This window comes from Globicephala melas, chromosome 16, assembly GCF_963455315.2.
Source record: "Globicephala melas chromosome 16, mGloMel1.2, whole genome shotgun sequence".
NCBI lineage: Eukaryota > Metazoa > Chordata > Mammalia > Artiodactyla > Delphinidae > Globicephala > Globicephala melas.
Window position 1 is genome coordinate 39,733,309 of NC_083329.1, and position 13,200 is coordinate 39,746,508.

The window sequence follows — 13,200 nt, forward strand, 5'->3', positions numbered from 1 at the left end:
AGCATGAGAAATATCTCTGATAAAACTTTATGCCTATGTCCCTCTAGTTGTGTTGCATCAAAAAAAAAAATGTCTCCATAAATAAGTGGAACCAAAATTGAACAGGATTGGTCGACAAAATTTCAGAGTTTCAATAATAATTCAAAAGCATTTTGATTTTCTGATTCTATTTAACTTATCTTTTATGCTACCATTAGAAAAAAATACTTCAAAAATTCTTGTTCATTAAATGCCACTTAAAACCACATGGCTTTGCTTAGAATTCACAAGGGCTTAAGCATGTTGGTTAAACAAATGGGCTTAACACAGTATTCAGTGTTGCTGAATATGGGAAGTATGCTCTTATGGAAATTTTGTTTGTGTGTGACATTATATATATATATATATATATATATATATATATATAAAATATCAGAGTGAAACATGAATCATTTCATTTCAAGAACGAACAAGCACATTATCCCCACTTCTGTTCACTGTGTAACTAAACACCCCAACCATTGCGGTAAGTCAAGAAAAAGATATGTTTGGAAATGAAGAAATAAACAGTAATTATTTACAGGTGGTATGATTTTAGTTTGAGTTTTTTATGTAGCCAGATAAATTATTAAAATTAATATAAGCTTAGCTGGATCAGCATTGTTCAGTACTTTTTCCTCTGTTGATGGAACTATTCTATATCTTCACAACCTATCATGGTAGCCATTAGTCTCAAGTCACTAAATTAAAATTAACTAAATTAAATTAAACAAAATATTCAGCTTCTCAGTAGCCACATCCTGTCAGAATGACTATTATCAAAATGTCTACAAATAACAAATGCTCGCAAGGAGAAAAGGGAACCCTTGTACACTGTTGGTTGGAGTGTAAATTGGTGCAACCACTGTGGAAAACAGTATGGAGGTTCAAAAAACTAAAAATAGAACTACTGTATGAAAGCAATTCTACTCCTGGGTATATATCCGAAAAAAACCAAAACATTAATTCACAAAGATATATGCACCCCAATGTTCATAGCAGAATTACTTATAATTGCCAAGACATGTAAACAACCTAAGTGTTCATCAACAGATGAATGGATAAAGAAGGTGTATTGTGTGTGTATATATATATTTATGTACACACACACACACACACACAATGGAATACTACTCAGCCATAAAAAGAATGAAATTTTGCCATAAGTCAGACAGAGAAAGATAAATACTGTATGATATCATATGTGGAATCTAAAAAATACAACAAGCTAGTGAATATAACAAAAAAGAAGCAGACTCACAGATACAGAGAACAAGCTAGTAACAAGTCGGGGGTGGGCAATGTAGGGGAGGAGGAGGGGGAGGTACAAACCATTGGGTGTAAGATAGGCTGAAGGATGTATTGTACAACACAGGGAATATAGCCAGTATTTTGTAATAACTGTAAATGGAAAGTAACCTTTAAAAATTGTATAAGAAATTTTTAAATGATAAAGAAAAAAGGACACTAGAATGAAGAGCAAAAGACAAAAATGGCTAAAACATTTGAAAGGAAGAAGAATATATTGGTGAGAATTACTTCAGTAGATATAAAGATTTATTATAAGGTAAAGAAGAAAATGTCTTAATTCTACTAAGAACTAGATAAATATATCAGAATAAGAGAATAGTGAGCTCAAATAAAGGTCCATGATCTATGGGAACTTGAGTTAGGAGAGCATGGGCAATACATATTCCAAAACAATTAGTTATCCATAGGGAGATATATGAAATTGGATCCTGACCTCACACTGTACAAATAAGGTCAATTCCAGACCTAAATGCAAAAGAAAAAATTAGAAAAAAAATCAAAAGACAATTAGGAGAATACTTCTGTCATGTTGGGATAGGAAAAATTTTATTAAATGAGAATTTTAAAGTACAAACAATAAGCGATAATGTGGTTACATATGATTACATTGAAATTAATAGCTTTGGCAAGACATCATAAATACAGTGAAAAGCTAAACTACCGTCTTATGAATCAATAAAAAAATGACAATTAATTCAATAGAAAAATAGGCAAAAAAGTCACAAAAAAGAAATATAACTGGCCCATAAAATAATATGAAAAATACCCTACTTTTATTAATAATCAGAGAAATGCCATATGATATTGACCTTTTTGGCAAAAAATCAAAGTCTGACAATAGCAAGTGTTGATGACAATATAGTATAATATGAACTTTCATCCACCGATGGTAGAAATATAATTTGGTGTGACATCTTTGTACCAAGACTGAGTCAATACCTAGTAAAATTGAAGATGCGTATACTTTATAACCTTGGTTTTTATTTGTAAGTTTTGATCCTAGTGAAACACCCATAGACACCACAAAACATGCAAAAATGTTCATAAGTAATGTTAATAGCACAACAGACTAGTATATAACAACAATAAACCTGGAGGAAGCCCACATTTACATATAGAGAAGAATCAATGAACTATATAATATTCATATAATGGCATATTATACAAACAGGAAATGAACTACAGCTACATATATTAACATGGATGAATTGGATAAATCTCAAATACAATGCTGATCAAAAGAAACAAGTTGAAGGATATGTGCGGTATGATATTATTTATATAAAGTTTAAAACCAGGAAAATATATGGTATTTATGCATGGAATGAGGTGCATGTGAGTGCACGTACACACAGTCATTAAAGTAGAAGTACCAGAAAGAGAATCACGAACATAAGATTCACCAGAGATGTTTTGGGGGACGGGAGTGGACACATGGTGAGAGAGATTCTAATTCATTCCTGTGTTGCACAAAAGGTTCAGTTGTCAAACCAGACTCAGGGGAGTCATAGGTCTGAGCCACCCTGAATTTAAGTAATGACTAAAGGAATGCAGGCAAACGTCAAGCTCAGAAAAATATTCTTTCCCTGTAGATGCCCCAAACTATCAGATACAGCTCCTGAAAGTGTTTTTCTACATTAGGGAACATTTGTGTTTTTTTAGAATAACAGGGCCAATATTTGAGCAATGTGTGTAGAACATTATTTGAAAAGGGAGATGTTTTGATTTGGGAACTCCTCATTTTTATAATCTATTAACTACACAGGTAGGAAAATGCTCACCTGACAACCCTATTCTCCAGCTGGGTCTGCCCCACAAATCTCTGATTTCCATGTTTTTTACAACAAACATTGCTTTGCTTATAAAACCTGTTGAATCTGTACTAAAACATTTTATTTTGTTTTTGAATTATTTTTGGTTAAACATGTTGGTTGAGCACATTGATATTGTTTATTGAAGATTTTGGTATTAAAGATTAATTTTATGTGTCCCATTTAAAATATCTAATTTCTATTTTGATTCTTAATTTTAAAAATTATATATATATATATAATTTTAAAAATAGTTCCAAATCTTAAAATTATAATACCATGAATATACTTTATAGAAAAATTAATATATAGACAAGTAAAATGATTTTAAAAATAAACACCTTCTCTTTTATCTACCTGGAACTAAAAGTAGTTAAAGTTCTAAATAGCATTTTATGGCAACAAGAGCAATGGTAGAGATTTGGGATAATTGCAATCAAATGCATGGAATTTCTGAAGTAGGAAGTGAGAGAAATGGAACAAAGGGGAAAATAAGGGGAAAAAAAAAAACTTTGGGGGGCACTCAAAATTAAGAGGATGCTTTTCATTGACGTTCTCATTTAATTCACACATAGCACACAAGTACATCCATATGAGATATCCCTCCCATTTTTCAGGCAAGGTGGTGGGGTCATGGGTTCAAATAGACTAAATATTACCTTTAAGGCTCCATAGCTAGTTCCCTTCCACAGCATTGTGGATCATAAAGTACTTTATGGTGTAGGTAAAAAGACTATGTATACAGGTCAAGGTTAGAGAAGCTATATCTGTATATATAACTTTTTCTACCTTGAATTTTTTTTTTTTAGAATTAAAGATGCAAATGTCCATGACTGGTGTCTGTGCATACTTAGTATGATTCATTATATATATAAAGAAAAACTGTGGAAACTACAACTTTAAAGGAGAACTTTTATTCTTGCTCTTTGAGCTGCTTGTTTTTTCACATATATGAACTATAGGAGATAGATTTTTCCTCATATTTATCATATAAGCAGAATGTGATTTATTCCGTAGGTGACCCGTTTTTTATGTCTCTTACTGCATTTCAGTAACATATTTTTTAAGAACATTTCAAAACCCTCCCAAATTTCTCCATGGCTTACGTAAATCTGCCATTTTGAGTTTATAATCTTTTTTGTTACCCAAATGGCAAATGCACAGTTATATGTATCCCTATATCTAATTTGAATTAATGAGCTTAACTTATAGTTAAATTAATCATTGACTTTTTTTTTATCAGCCAGGAGGACTGACAGAAGTAATTTTGTTGAGTTGTCTCATTGTGCAGATAAGAAAACTGAGGTTCAGAAATGAAACAGTCCTCCTGGATGACTGAATGAAACAGTGTATCAGTGTTTGTCAAAGGTTGGTCTGTAGAACACTTGCATCTAAATCACCCACATTAATCTTTTGAAATGCAGGTTTCCCAAACCCATTCAATCAAAACCTCAGGAATAAGAGTTCAGTAACCTTTATTTTAAACAAGACTGCACGCCCCCCTCTCCCCACCACACACACACACACACAGTTTGAGAACCACTGGGCTAGTATATTTCCATTCACATCTGTGAAAGCCTCATCAGTATGCATATGAGTATCTCTCTTATATAGCTCAGTGGTTAAGTGTTAAAAACTGCATTTCCATGCTTTTGAAACACCATGTGGAGGAGTAATCAAATGGGTCAGTGGAGAGTAATAATTGAATTCCCTCTACCTTGCATAGACCTTTTTAATACTTATAAAAATTCTGGTCTTTGACATCCAGTCTCTAAATTCAGAAACCTGAAGCATAGTATTTTTAAATGTGTTTAAGTGTCTGGCATTGTCTCAAGAAATTAGTTTTTCTACTTCATTACATTTTCCAGGTAAGTGAATTTTAACTATTTAAACTTTTTAAATGACACGTAGCCAGTATTATATTTGTAGAACTTTAGGGGGAAGTGAATTAACACAAAGATACAATTTACTACATTTATGTCTTCATTCAACAAATACATTATTACTTGCTTTCAATGGACTATCACCCAACTCCCAAGTCCTATATGGGCGGAGATATCTTGTTAGTAATGAAGCTTTTCTGTTCGTGCAGTTTACTACTCTTTATTGAGTACTTACTATAAATTACAGAGAATATCGAAGAAATGCCCATTTCTTTGAAGAGCATACTATTCATTATGGTAAAATAAAGACACATATGTAATTCATATATCTTCAAAAAAAGAACTCCTGCTGAATGAAACATGGATCATGAGGACAGTAGTCAGGTAGAGACCTGCAGGAAGTCTTCATGGAAATGTGACTGGCCTTTGAATGAAGGCTGGCTTCTTCTTGGCAAAGAGAGAGGCATGTCCTAGTGAAATTGGGATGTCCATGTAGAGAGGTGCATAGAAAGATGTTAAGTGAAGCCAAAAAATGGAGACAGTATAAACGTCCATCTGCAAGGAAATTGATAAATATAGGATGAAAGGAGACACTAAAACATTAAAATGAATGAACTAGAGTTATATATAATAGCATGGAATAAATAAAATAATGATAAGAGAAAAAATGTAAGTCGCAGAATAATTCATACTGTATTATGCTATTCATATATTTTTAAAACACATGCATATAAACACATAAAAAAAGACTGGAGGAACACTACTAAATCCATCATAGTGATTGCCTCATAGAAAGTTGGAAGTGGGAATAGTGAAGATTTGAGTGAAATTCAAATTTCTGAATAATATTTCTTGACAACAACTTGAAAGCATAACAAAATACATGTTGATTACTTCTTGGGGTGCATGTGAAGTTGCGATATTATTCTTTGTCCCCTTTAGTGGTAATGTACTTTTTCTCTTCATGAAAATAAGTTTTAAAAAAAAAAAAAAGAAATGGAACGAACATCTTTAACCAGTGTTTATTTGATCATCCAGTGTGTATGCCGTGGATACAGGCTTCCATTGTTTCTCTTTCTAGGTAAATGTCACTCGTGAAGACTCGCCAAGTGAAGACCCAGTCTTTCTTAGAACCTTAGGAAAAGGAGATTGGTTTGGAGAGAAAGCCTTGCAGGGGTAAGTAGATCACATGTTACAAAGATTTTGGTTGAATGCTACATAAATTTGTCTTACATATTAAGCTTCTAGCACAATAGGGTGTTTAGTGCTTATTCTACCGTCCGACACAGACCCTTGACGATCAATTTTATTTATTTCCAGCTGGACTTAGAATCTATTTGGGTAGGCTGTGGAATTGAGCGGTTAACATCTGTAATCAATCATTTTATATAATTTTATATCAATAGGAAAAATTCTCCTTAATTGTAATCTCTACAAAGACTCTAAAAGAGAGGGAGAAGTCTCTCCTAAGTTTATTTTGTACGACAGTTTTACTCGGAATCATAGGAAGATGATTGGCTGAGAATTTTGACGTCTCCAAACCTGATTGTACAAACAATACATCAAAAGGCAATGAAGCCTTTCTGGGATTCACCTCTGGGTGGCGGTTTTCATCACTAGCTACGGTAGTGGAGGTGGAAGATGAGGTGCAGGTGAAGGTAAATCACATCCAGCTTCGCTGTGGGTGAGCTCAAAAGGCATTTTACATACCATTTGTACTTTAATCTTTCTCTCTTGATTATTATATATGTAGAGGATTCTGGAGAATAACATCACCTGATTTCATTGGTCCAAGATTAGATGCCTCTGTGGAAAATGTCATTTCCAGCAGAGCCTAAGAACCAGAAACATTTCAGTCATTTCTGATTGAGATCACAAGTGGAACACCAGAAAATAAAACGTAATTGAGAATTGACAGATTTTCTTTTGTAGCTTATTGTCAGTGAATTTTGGTGCTAACTAAAGAAAGGTTTAGAGTGAAAACACCTTCCCAGAATGTGTCCCAGGAAGTGAACTTGGGGATATGGTTTATAGAAAAGTTACTAAATTTTGCTCTGATATCAAAATTTAAGTTAATGGTATTACATCTAGATTGAATTCATTCTAGCATATGGTTATTCTTGTGGACTGTCTGGTGCCAAATCTCTCTTTTGCACATATTCAGTCCTCTTCACTGGCCTTCTCTTCACCCCACCCTCACCATTTTCCATCATACCTACCCCCCAACCTCCCTCCATCCCTCTTTCTCATGCCCTTTATGCTTATCTTCTCACCACTCAACCTGGCTTTATCAGCCTACTCTATGTGTGCCCTCTTAAACATCACCAGGGATTTGCTACTTACATCATAGAATTGTCTTTCTTTTCTGTCTTCATTTAACATCACTGCTCAGCACTGTTGACCACCCTTCCTTCTTTAGAATCCCCATCCTTTGAGACCCTTGCAATTATTAGCGAATTGTTAGCACTTTTTAGAATTTCTTATTTCATTTCCTAAAATTCACCATTGTTTTATCCTCAGCTCTATCACATACATCTTGGTACACATCCAGATCTATGTCTGCCTATTATCTTGATGCAAAGAAATCCCAAATACTTATATGCTGATTTGAGCTCAGTATCTGGCACTTTTGAAATCAACGTGTATTTGTTGAATGAACAAATGAGTGAGTGAACAAATGAAGCTCCCTGATTATCCCCAATCTTGCAATTGATCACTTTCATGACTTGAGTTAGTTTGATGGTGCATAAGGGCTTATGAACTCACCTGACTACAGGGGGCAGGCTGGTAATGTATTGGGTTGGCCAGAATGTTCAGGTTTTTCCATAACGTTACAGAAAAACCCAAAAGAACTTCTTGGCCAACCCAATGTCAATGAGTAAAAATAAGGTGAGTAAAACTGGTGGCAAACTAGAAAGACTTATACAATTAAGCACATCAATTACTGAGCTACAGCTCATTGCTATGCTGTTTTTTTTTTTTTTTTAAGAAACACAGAAAAAACTGGGTTCTGAAAAAGATATGTGATTTTGTAACTTGATTTAAAAAAAAAAAAGCTCTGCTAGAAAACACTTCTGCACACGATTTTACCTGTGAGCTGCCATTTTGTGATTTATATCAATAGATGTGCCTCTTTAAAACTCTGTAACTAGATTCCAACAAAGGAAGCCTGTTAGTTTTAGCCTTGTTATTTGCTTGTTTTGATTATTTTTTGACATTTTAATGTTTTGCTGTTCTAGTCACTAACCTGTTTTTCACTGTGTGTCTCTGTGTTCTTTTTTTGATCTTTTCTTTGAATTTCAATGTTTCACACAAGAAATTCTGACCTTTCACAAATCAGATTGATTTGTTTCACTTGTTTCCCTACAAATAACTTAAAAATGTATGTAGCTGTAGGATATAAAGTCTTTTGAGCAACCATGTATATCCTTGTGAGTAATAATAGCTATGCTTCTTTGGACCTTACGATTTTTATCCTTGGAAGACAAATTTTATAGTCAGCATTCTCTGTGTGGACATAACACGGCATTTCAGATTGTTGTTTTCTCACAAATAAAATTTATATGTACTGGGAATTTTTGTTTTATTTTCCTGAGGATGTTCAGCAGATCATTAAAATATTGACAGATTGATAATATTGAAATCAATCCTTGACCATTCTTTTTAAATTTGAGGGTGCGTAATACTAGTATTGATTAAACACACACAGTATATAATTGAATGACAGCTGAAATGTGACCTCAGTAACCAAACTCCAGAACTCCACTATGTAGTTCTGCCTCTAGAATTAACAAGATTCATTTCCTTGTTGGAAGGAGATGGTAGTCATAAATCTAACTGTCCTATAATCTACATTATTAACATTCACTAACCAATAGCATCTCATTACTAGAAAAATTTGGTTTATTTATTGCTTTCAATTTTTTTGGTTGACATGAAACGAATTATTCAGTATTGTTGGCTTAAACATTCTTTTTTTGCTGTGATAATGGTTTTTCCACACCAGAGAGAGGGCAAAATGTTTTACTCTTTTCAGAAGTACTCCTTTATATACAGGAAAACTAAAGTTGTGTTTAGGGAATTTACTTCAGGTTTAATCCAATAATTCATGAGTCAATCCATCTACACTCTAACATACCATTTCTTCAAGAGCTCTACCTGACTTGACACCATGTAGGATTCATATTGGCGTCAGATAATGTCAAATTCTAAGCCAAATACACACCTCGCATCTGTAGTAATGGGAAATATATAAGCCCAAGTTGAACCTGAGAGAGATGGGATTGAGCTCCCACTTGCTCCCTCCCCCTTCCCCTAATGTTTGAGTCTTTAGCACAGCATATGGTTAAGAGTTCCAGCACAGAAGTCAGACTGCCTAGGTTGGGATCTACTCTGTAATTTACAGATTATGAGCCCCTGAGAGGCTCTCCTTTGATCTGAATGGAGATGATGATTGTACCTAACTTTTTGGGCTGTTGTGAGGAATAATCAAGGGGATACTTACAAAGCATTCAGGCGAGTACCTAGAATTTAGATTAGTGCTCAAAAACGTTAGCTGCTATCATCACCACCACCATCATGTTTATTTTTATCTATCATCATCATCATTCCCATTCCCAAGACTGTTCTGCTACTTATTGACTACAGTTTAGAGCACCTGGTATAATTGACATAGCATTAAATTTTGAATTATCCACTCACTAAACCAGCCAGTTAATCTCTCTGGGTCTGTTACTGAATTTGTAAACTGACCCAGTTGAAGTAGATGATCTCTAAGTTTCCTTAGGTCACGTGCCAAATGCAGCCCTGGGCCACCCTGTTGAATGGTGGCATTTGATAGCAGACCTCTGTCAGCAGGGCCCCTCCCTCCAGGAATTATCCCAGCTGTTGTCTATCATTCTGAACACCATGGCCACATGTTAGGCCCTTCCTTGTTAATGCAAAAATGAATAAGCCGAGTCAGTTTAACAGAGTTTGGTATTAGAAGTCTATATTTCCATAGTTTCTCCTCTCATGGACTGTGATCTGGGCAAGTTAATTAACATTTTTTAACCTGTTTATTTTTTTTAATTAGTAAAATGATAGCACATAAAATCATATAACAAATACTGGATACAACATTTTAATATGTTGCAATATTTGAATCTTATTAATACTCATTTATTTATTTGGAAATCAAATATTATAGATACAATTCAAGCCTCTTTTTTATCCTCCCCAAGTACTTTCTGTCCCTCCCACTATCACCATCCTGTCCCTGTACCATAAAGATAGGAAAGAAAGAATTCAGATCTCAGTTGCAAGGCTTGGGTTTCTGTTTCTCTCAGGGAAAACCTCTGTGATGCTTACCTGGGACAATATAGAGAGTTATTTCCAAAACTTGTGTTTTGTGTGAAGAAATACTCTAGGACTTATAAACGGCTCCGTCCCAGCTGCTTTTTTTTTTTTTTTTAACATCTTTTTTTGAGTATAACTGCTTTACAATGGTGTGTTAGTTTCTGCTTTATAACAAAGTGAATCAGCTATACATATATGTATAGAGGACACAATTCAATCCCCTCCCTCTTGTGTCTCCCTCCCACCCTTCCTATCCCACCCCTCTAGGTGGGCACAAAGCACCTAGCTGATCTCCCTGTGCTATGCGGCTGCTTCCCACTAGCTATCTGTTTTACACTTGGTAGTATATATAAGTCCATGCCACTCTCTCACTTCGTCCCAGCTTGCCCTTCCCCCCCCCCGTCCCCTCAAGTCCATGCTCTACATTCTGTGTCTTTACTCCTGTCCTGCCCCTACGTTAAAAAAAAAAAAAAAAAAAAAAAAGTTCTGAAGAACCTAGGGACAGGCCAGCTGCTGTCTTGATAGGGTCATAGCAGGACTTGTTCACCCGCCCTTCATGAGCTCTCCTGCCAAGCTCCAGCTCATTTCTCTAACCTTAGGACTCCTCTCTATTTCTTGCACCTGAGACTTTTAGGGTTTTTCTTCTTTTGTTTCTTTGTCTTTTGTAGTGAGGATTATAATTAATATGGTTTTAGTGAAGATTATTCTTATGAGGATTATAATGGATTATCTATGTAAAATGTAACAGAATGTCTAGTGGGATTTTTTCCCTGTTGTCCTGGATTTATGGCTAAGGTCCAAAGCCCAAAATCTGTCAGTACTTAGGGCCAGCTTCTTTTTACACAACTGACCGGGAAGAGCTAGAATTGCTTTATTAGTATCCCTCCTTCATCCATAAGATGGGACAAGTAGGGACATCTGAGGTTGGTCTGTTGAGGAGAGCAGTGTTCTCAAAAGAAGTAGTTCCCTCAATTCTCTGGTCTCAGCTTGCTTCCTTGCTGAGGATTTACAGATAAACAGGAAATTAAAATAAAGAGTGCTAAATGACATTATGGGAGAATCATGAAGTGTCATAGCATCATTATTATATCTATATGTCGTCCCAAAACTTTTTCCTGAATTCCAGACCCAGTTTCCTGTTAGGCAAGTCCACTTACACATCACTTAGTTACTTCAAATGGCACTAAGACAAAGCTAAATTTATTTTTCTCTCTACCCCCAGCCAAGTGTCTTCCTTTCAAGTGATCCCTATGGCACTAAATGTTTCTCAAACCAGACATTTGGAAATTATCTGAGTCTTTTCTTTCCTAAAATTCCCTAATTGCTGATAACTAATCCTATGGATTCTACCTTCTAAATAACTCTCAGCATCGCCTATGTCTTGCCATTCTCACTGCCACTGTTCTGATTAGTTCTGATTAATGCTCTGTCTTCTGGATTTCACTGTTGGTCCTTCTAATTGGTCATTCTGTGTCCAGTCTTGCTCACCTCTCACCCATTCCACACACTATGATAAGTTCATGGTATTAGTTTCTAGGTGGCCATGATAAATTATCACAAACTGAGTGTCTTAAAACAACAGAAATTATTGTGAAATAACTCTGCAGACTAGAAGTTCAAACTCAGGGTGTCACCGTGGCCATGTGTCCTCTGAAAGCTCTAGGGAAGAATCTGTCCTATGTCTCTCTCCTGGCTTCTGGAGGCTGCCAGCAATCCTTGATAGGTTTGGCTGGTAGCTTCATCATTCCAATTTCTGTCTCCTTCTTCACATGACTGTCTCCCCTCTGTTTGTGTCTCTGTATCAAAATCTCTCTCTCCTTGTAAGGATACCAGTCATTGCATTTAGGGCCTACCCTATTCCAGTATAACATCATCTTAACTCAATTATGTCTGCAAAGACCTATTTCCAAATAAGGTCACATTCACGGGTCTGGGGGCTTAGGATGTTGACGTAGCTTTTGAGGGGACACAATTCAATCCATAACTGTCTCTGAAACAACCAGCCTCAGATCATTTTCCTTCTCAAAGGCTGTCTGTGGCACTCCTTGTTGTGAGATGTTCCCATATTACTACTGCAGTCTCATCACCCATGTGCCTCCTTCGTGATCTATATTCTAGTCATACTAAGATATTTTTTATGTCATCATAATCCTGATGAGGTATTTTGCTATTAGGCATTTGCCATTTGAATCATCTTTTATGATTACAGTTCCTCCTGGCATGGATGAATAACTAAACTCACAACAAGCCCCAACTGCGATGTAAGAACCTGGGAGTCCAGCACAGCACAGAACCCAAATGTGTAGGCATGTAGAAGCTGACCTGTTGTTCTGTAGGCACTTATGATATGGACATATTCTCTCCTCTCTTAACATAAAGATGTCCAGGCTACAATGCCTAATTGAGCTCTGATGTCAAGGAACTCATCAGAAGATTTATGGAAATCATATCTTTGTTTTGAAGAAGCTATATTGCATACAAAATATAATTATACATCCCCCCCCCACATATTCACAACTCCCTCCTACACACACATCCTAAATTACAGATAGTAGTATGAGAACACCTCTGGCCTAGCCTACACACACACACACACACACACACACACACACACACACACACACACTGAATTTAATTTAATCAACAAAATTTGAGCACATGCTCTCTGGACTTCTCCAAAGAATACCTTTACCTGGAATGTAAAGTTAGCTGTAGAAAACAATTTTTGTTGTTGTTTGAATTTACTTGATAATCTTGTTAATGTTTTAGTGTGCACTGTAGACTCAGATATATCACTAGAAGTTGATTTAGCTTTTATAATTGTCAGTAACTGATCAGTA

The 13,200-nt window shown here is 35.4% G+C and overlaps 1 protein-coding gene across 3 annotated transcripts in view; it reads left to right on the plus strand.

The window, feature by feature from the left end:
* Positions 1–13,200, plus strand: part of PRKG1 (protein kinase cGMP-dependent 1) — a 1,181,528-nt gene that overhangs the window by 986,770 nt on the left and 181,558 nt on the right. For all 3 annotated transcript variants that reach the window (XM_030864960.2, XM_030864959.2, XM_060286056.1), the window contains one exon: positions 6,105–6,199. In XM_030864960.2, the coding sequence (XP_030720820.2) occupies positions 6,105–6,199 (95 nt within the window). The remainder of the gene's footprint in view (positions 1–6,104; positions 6,200–13,200) is intronic.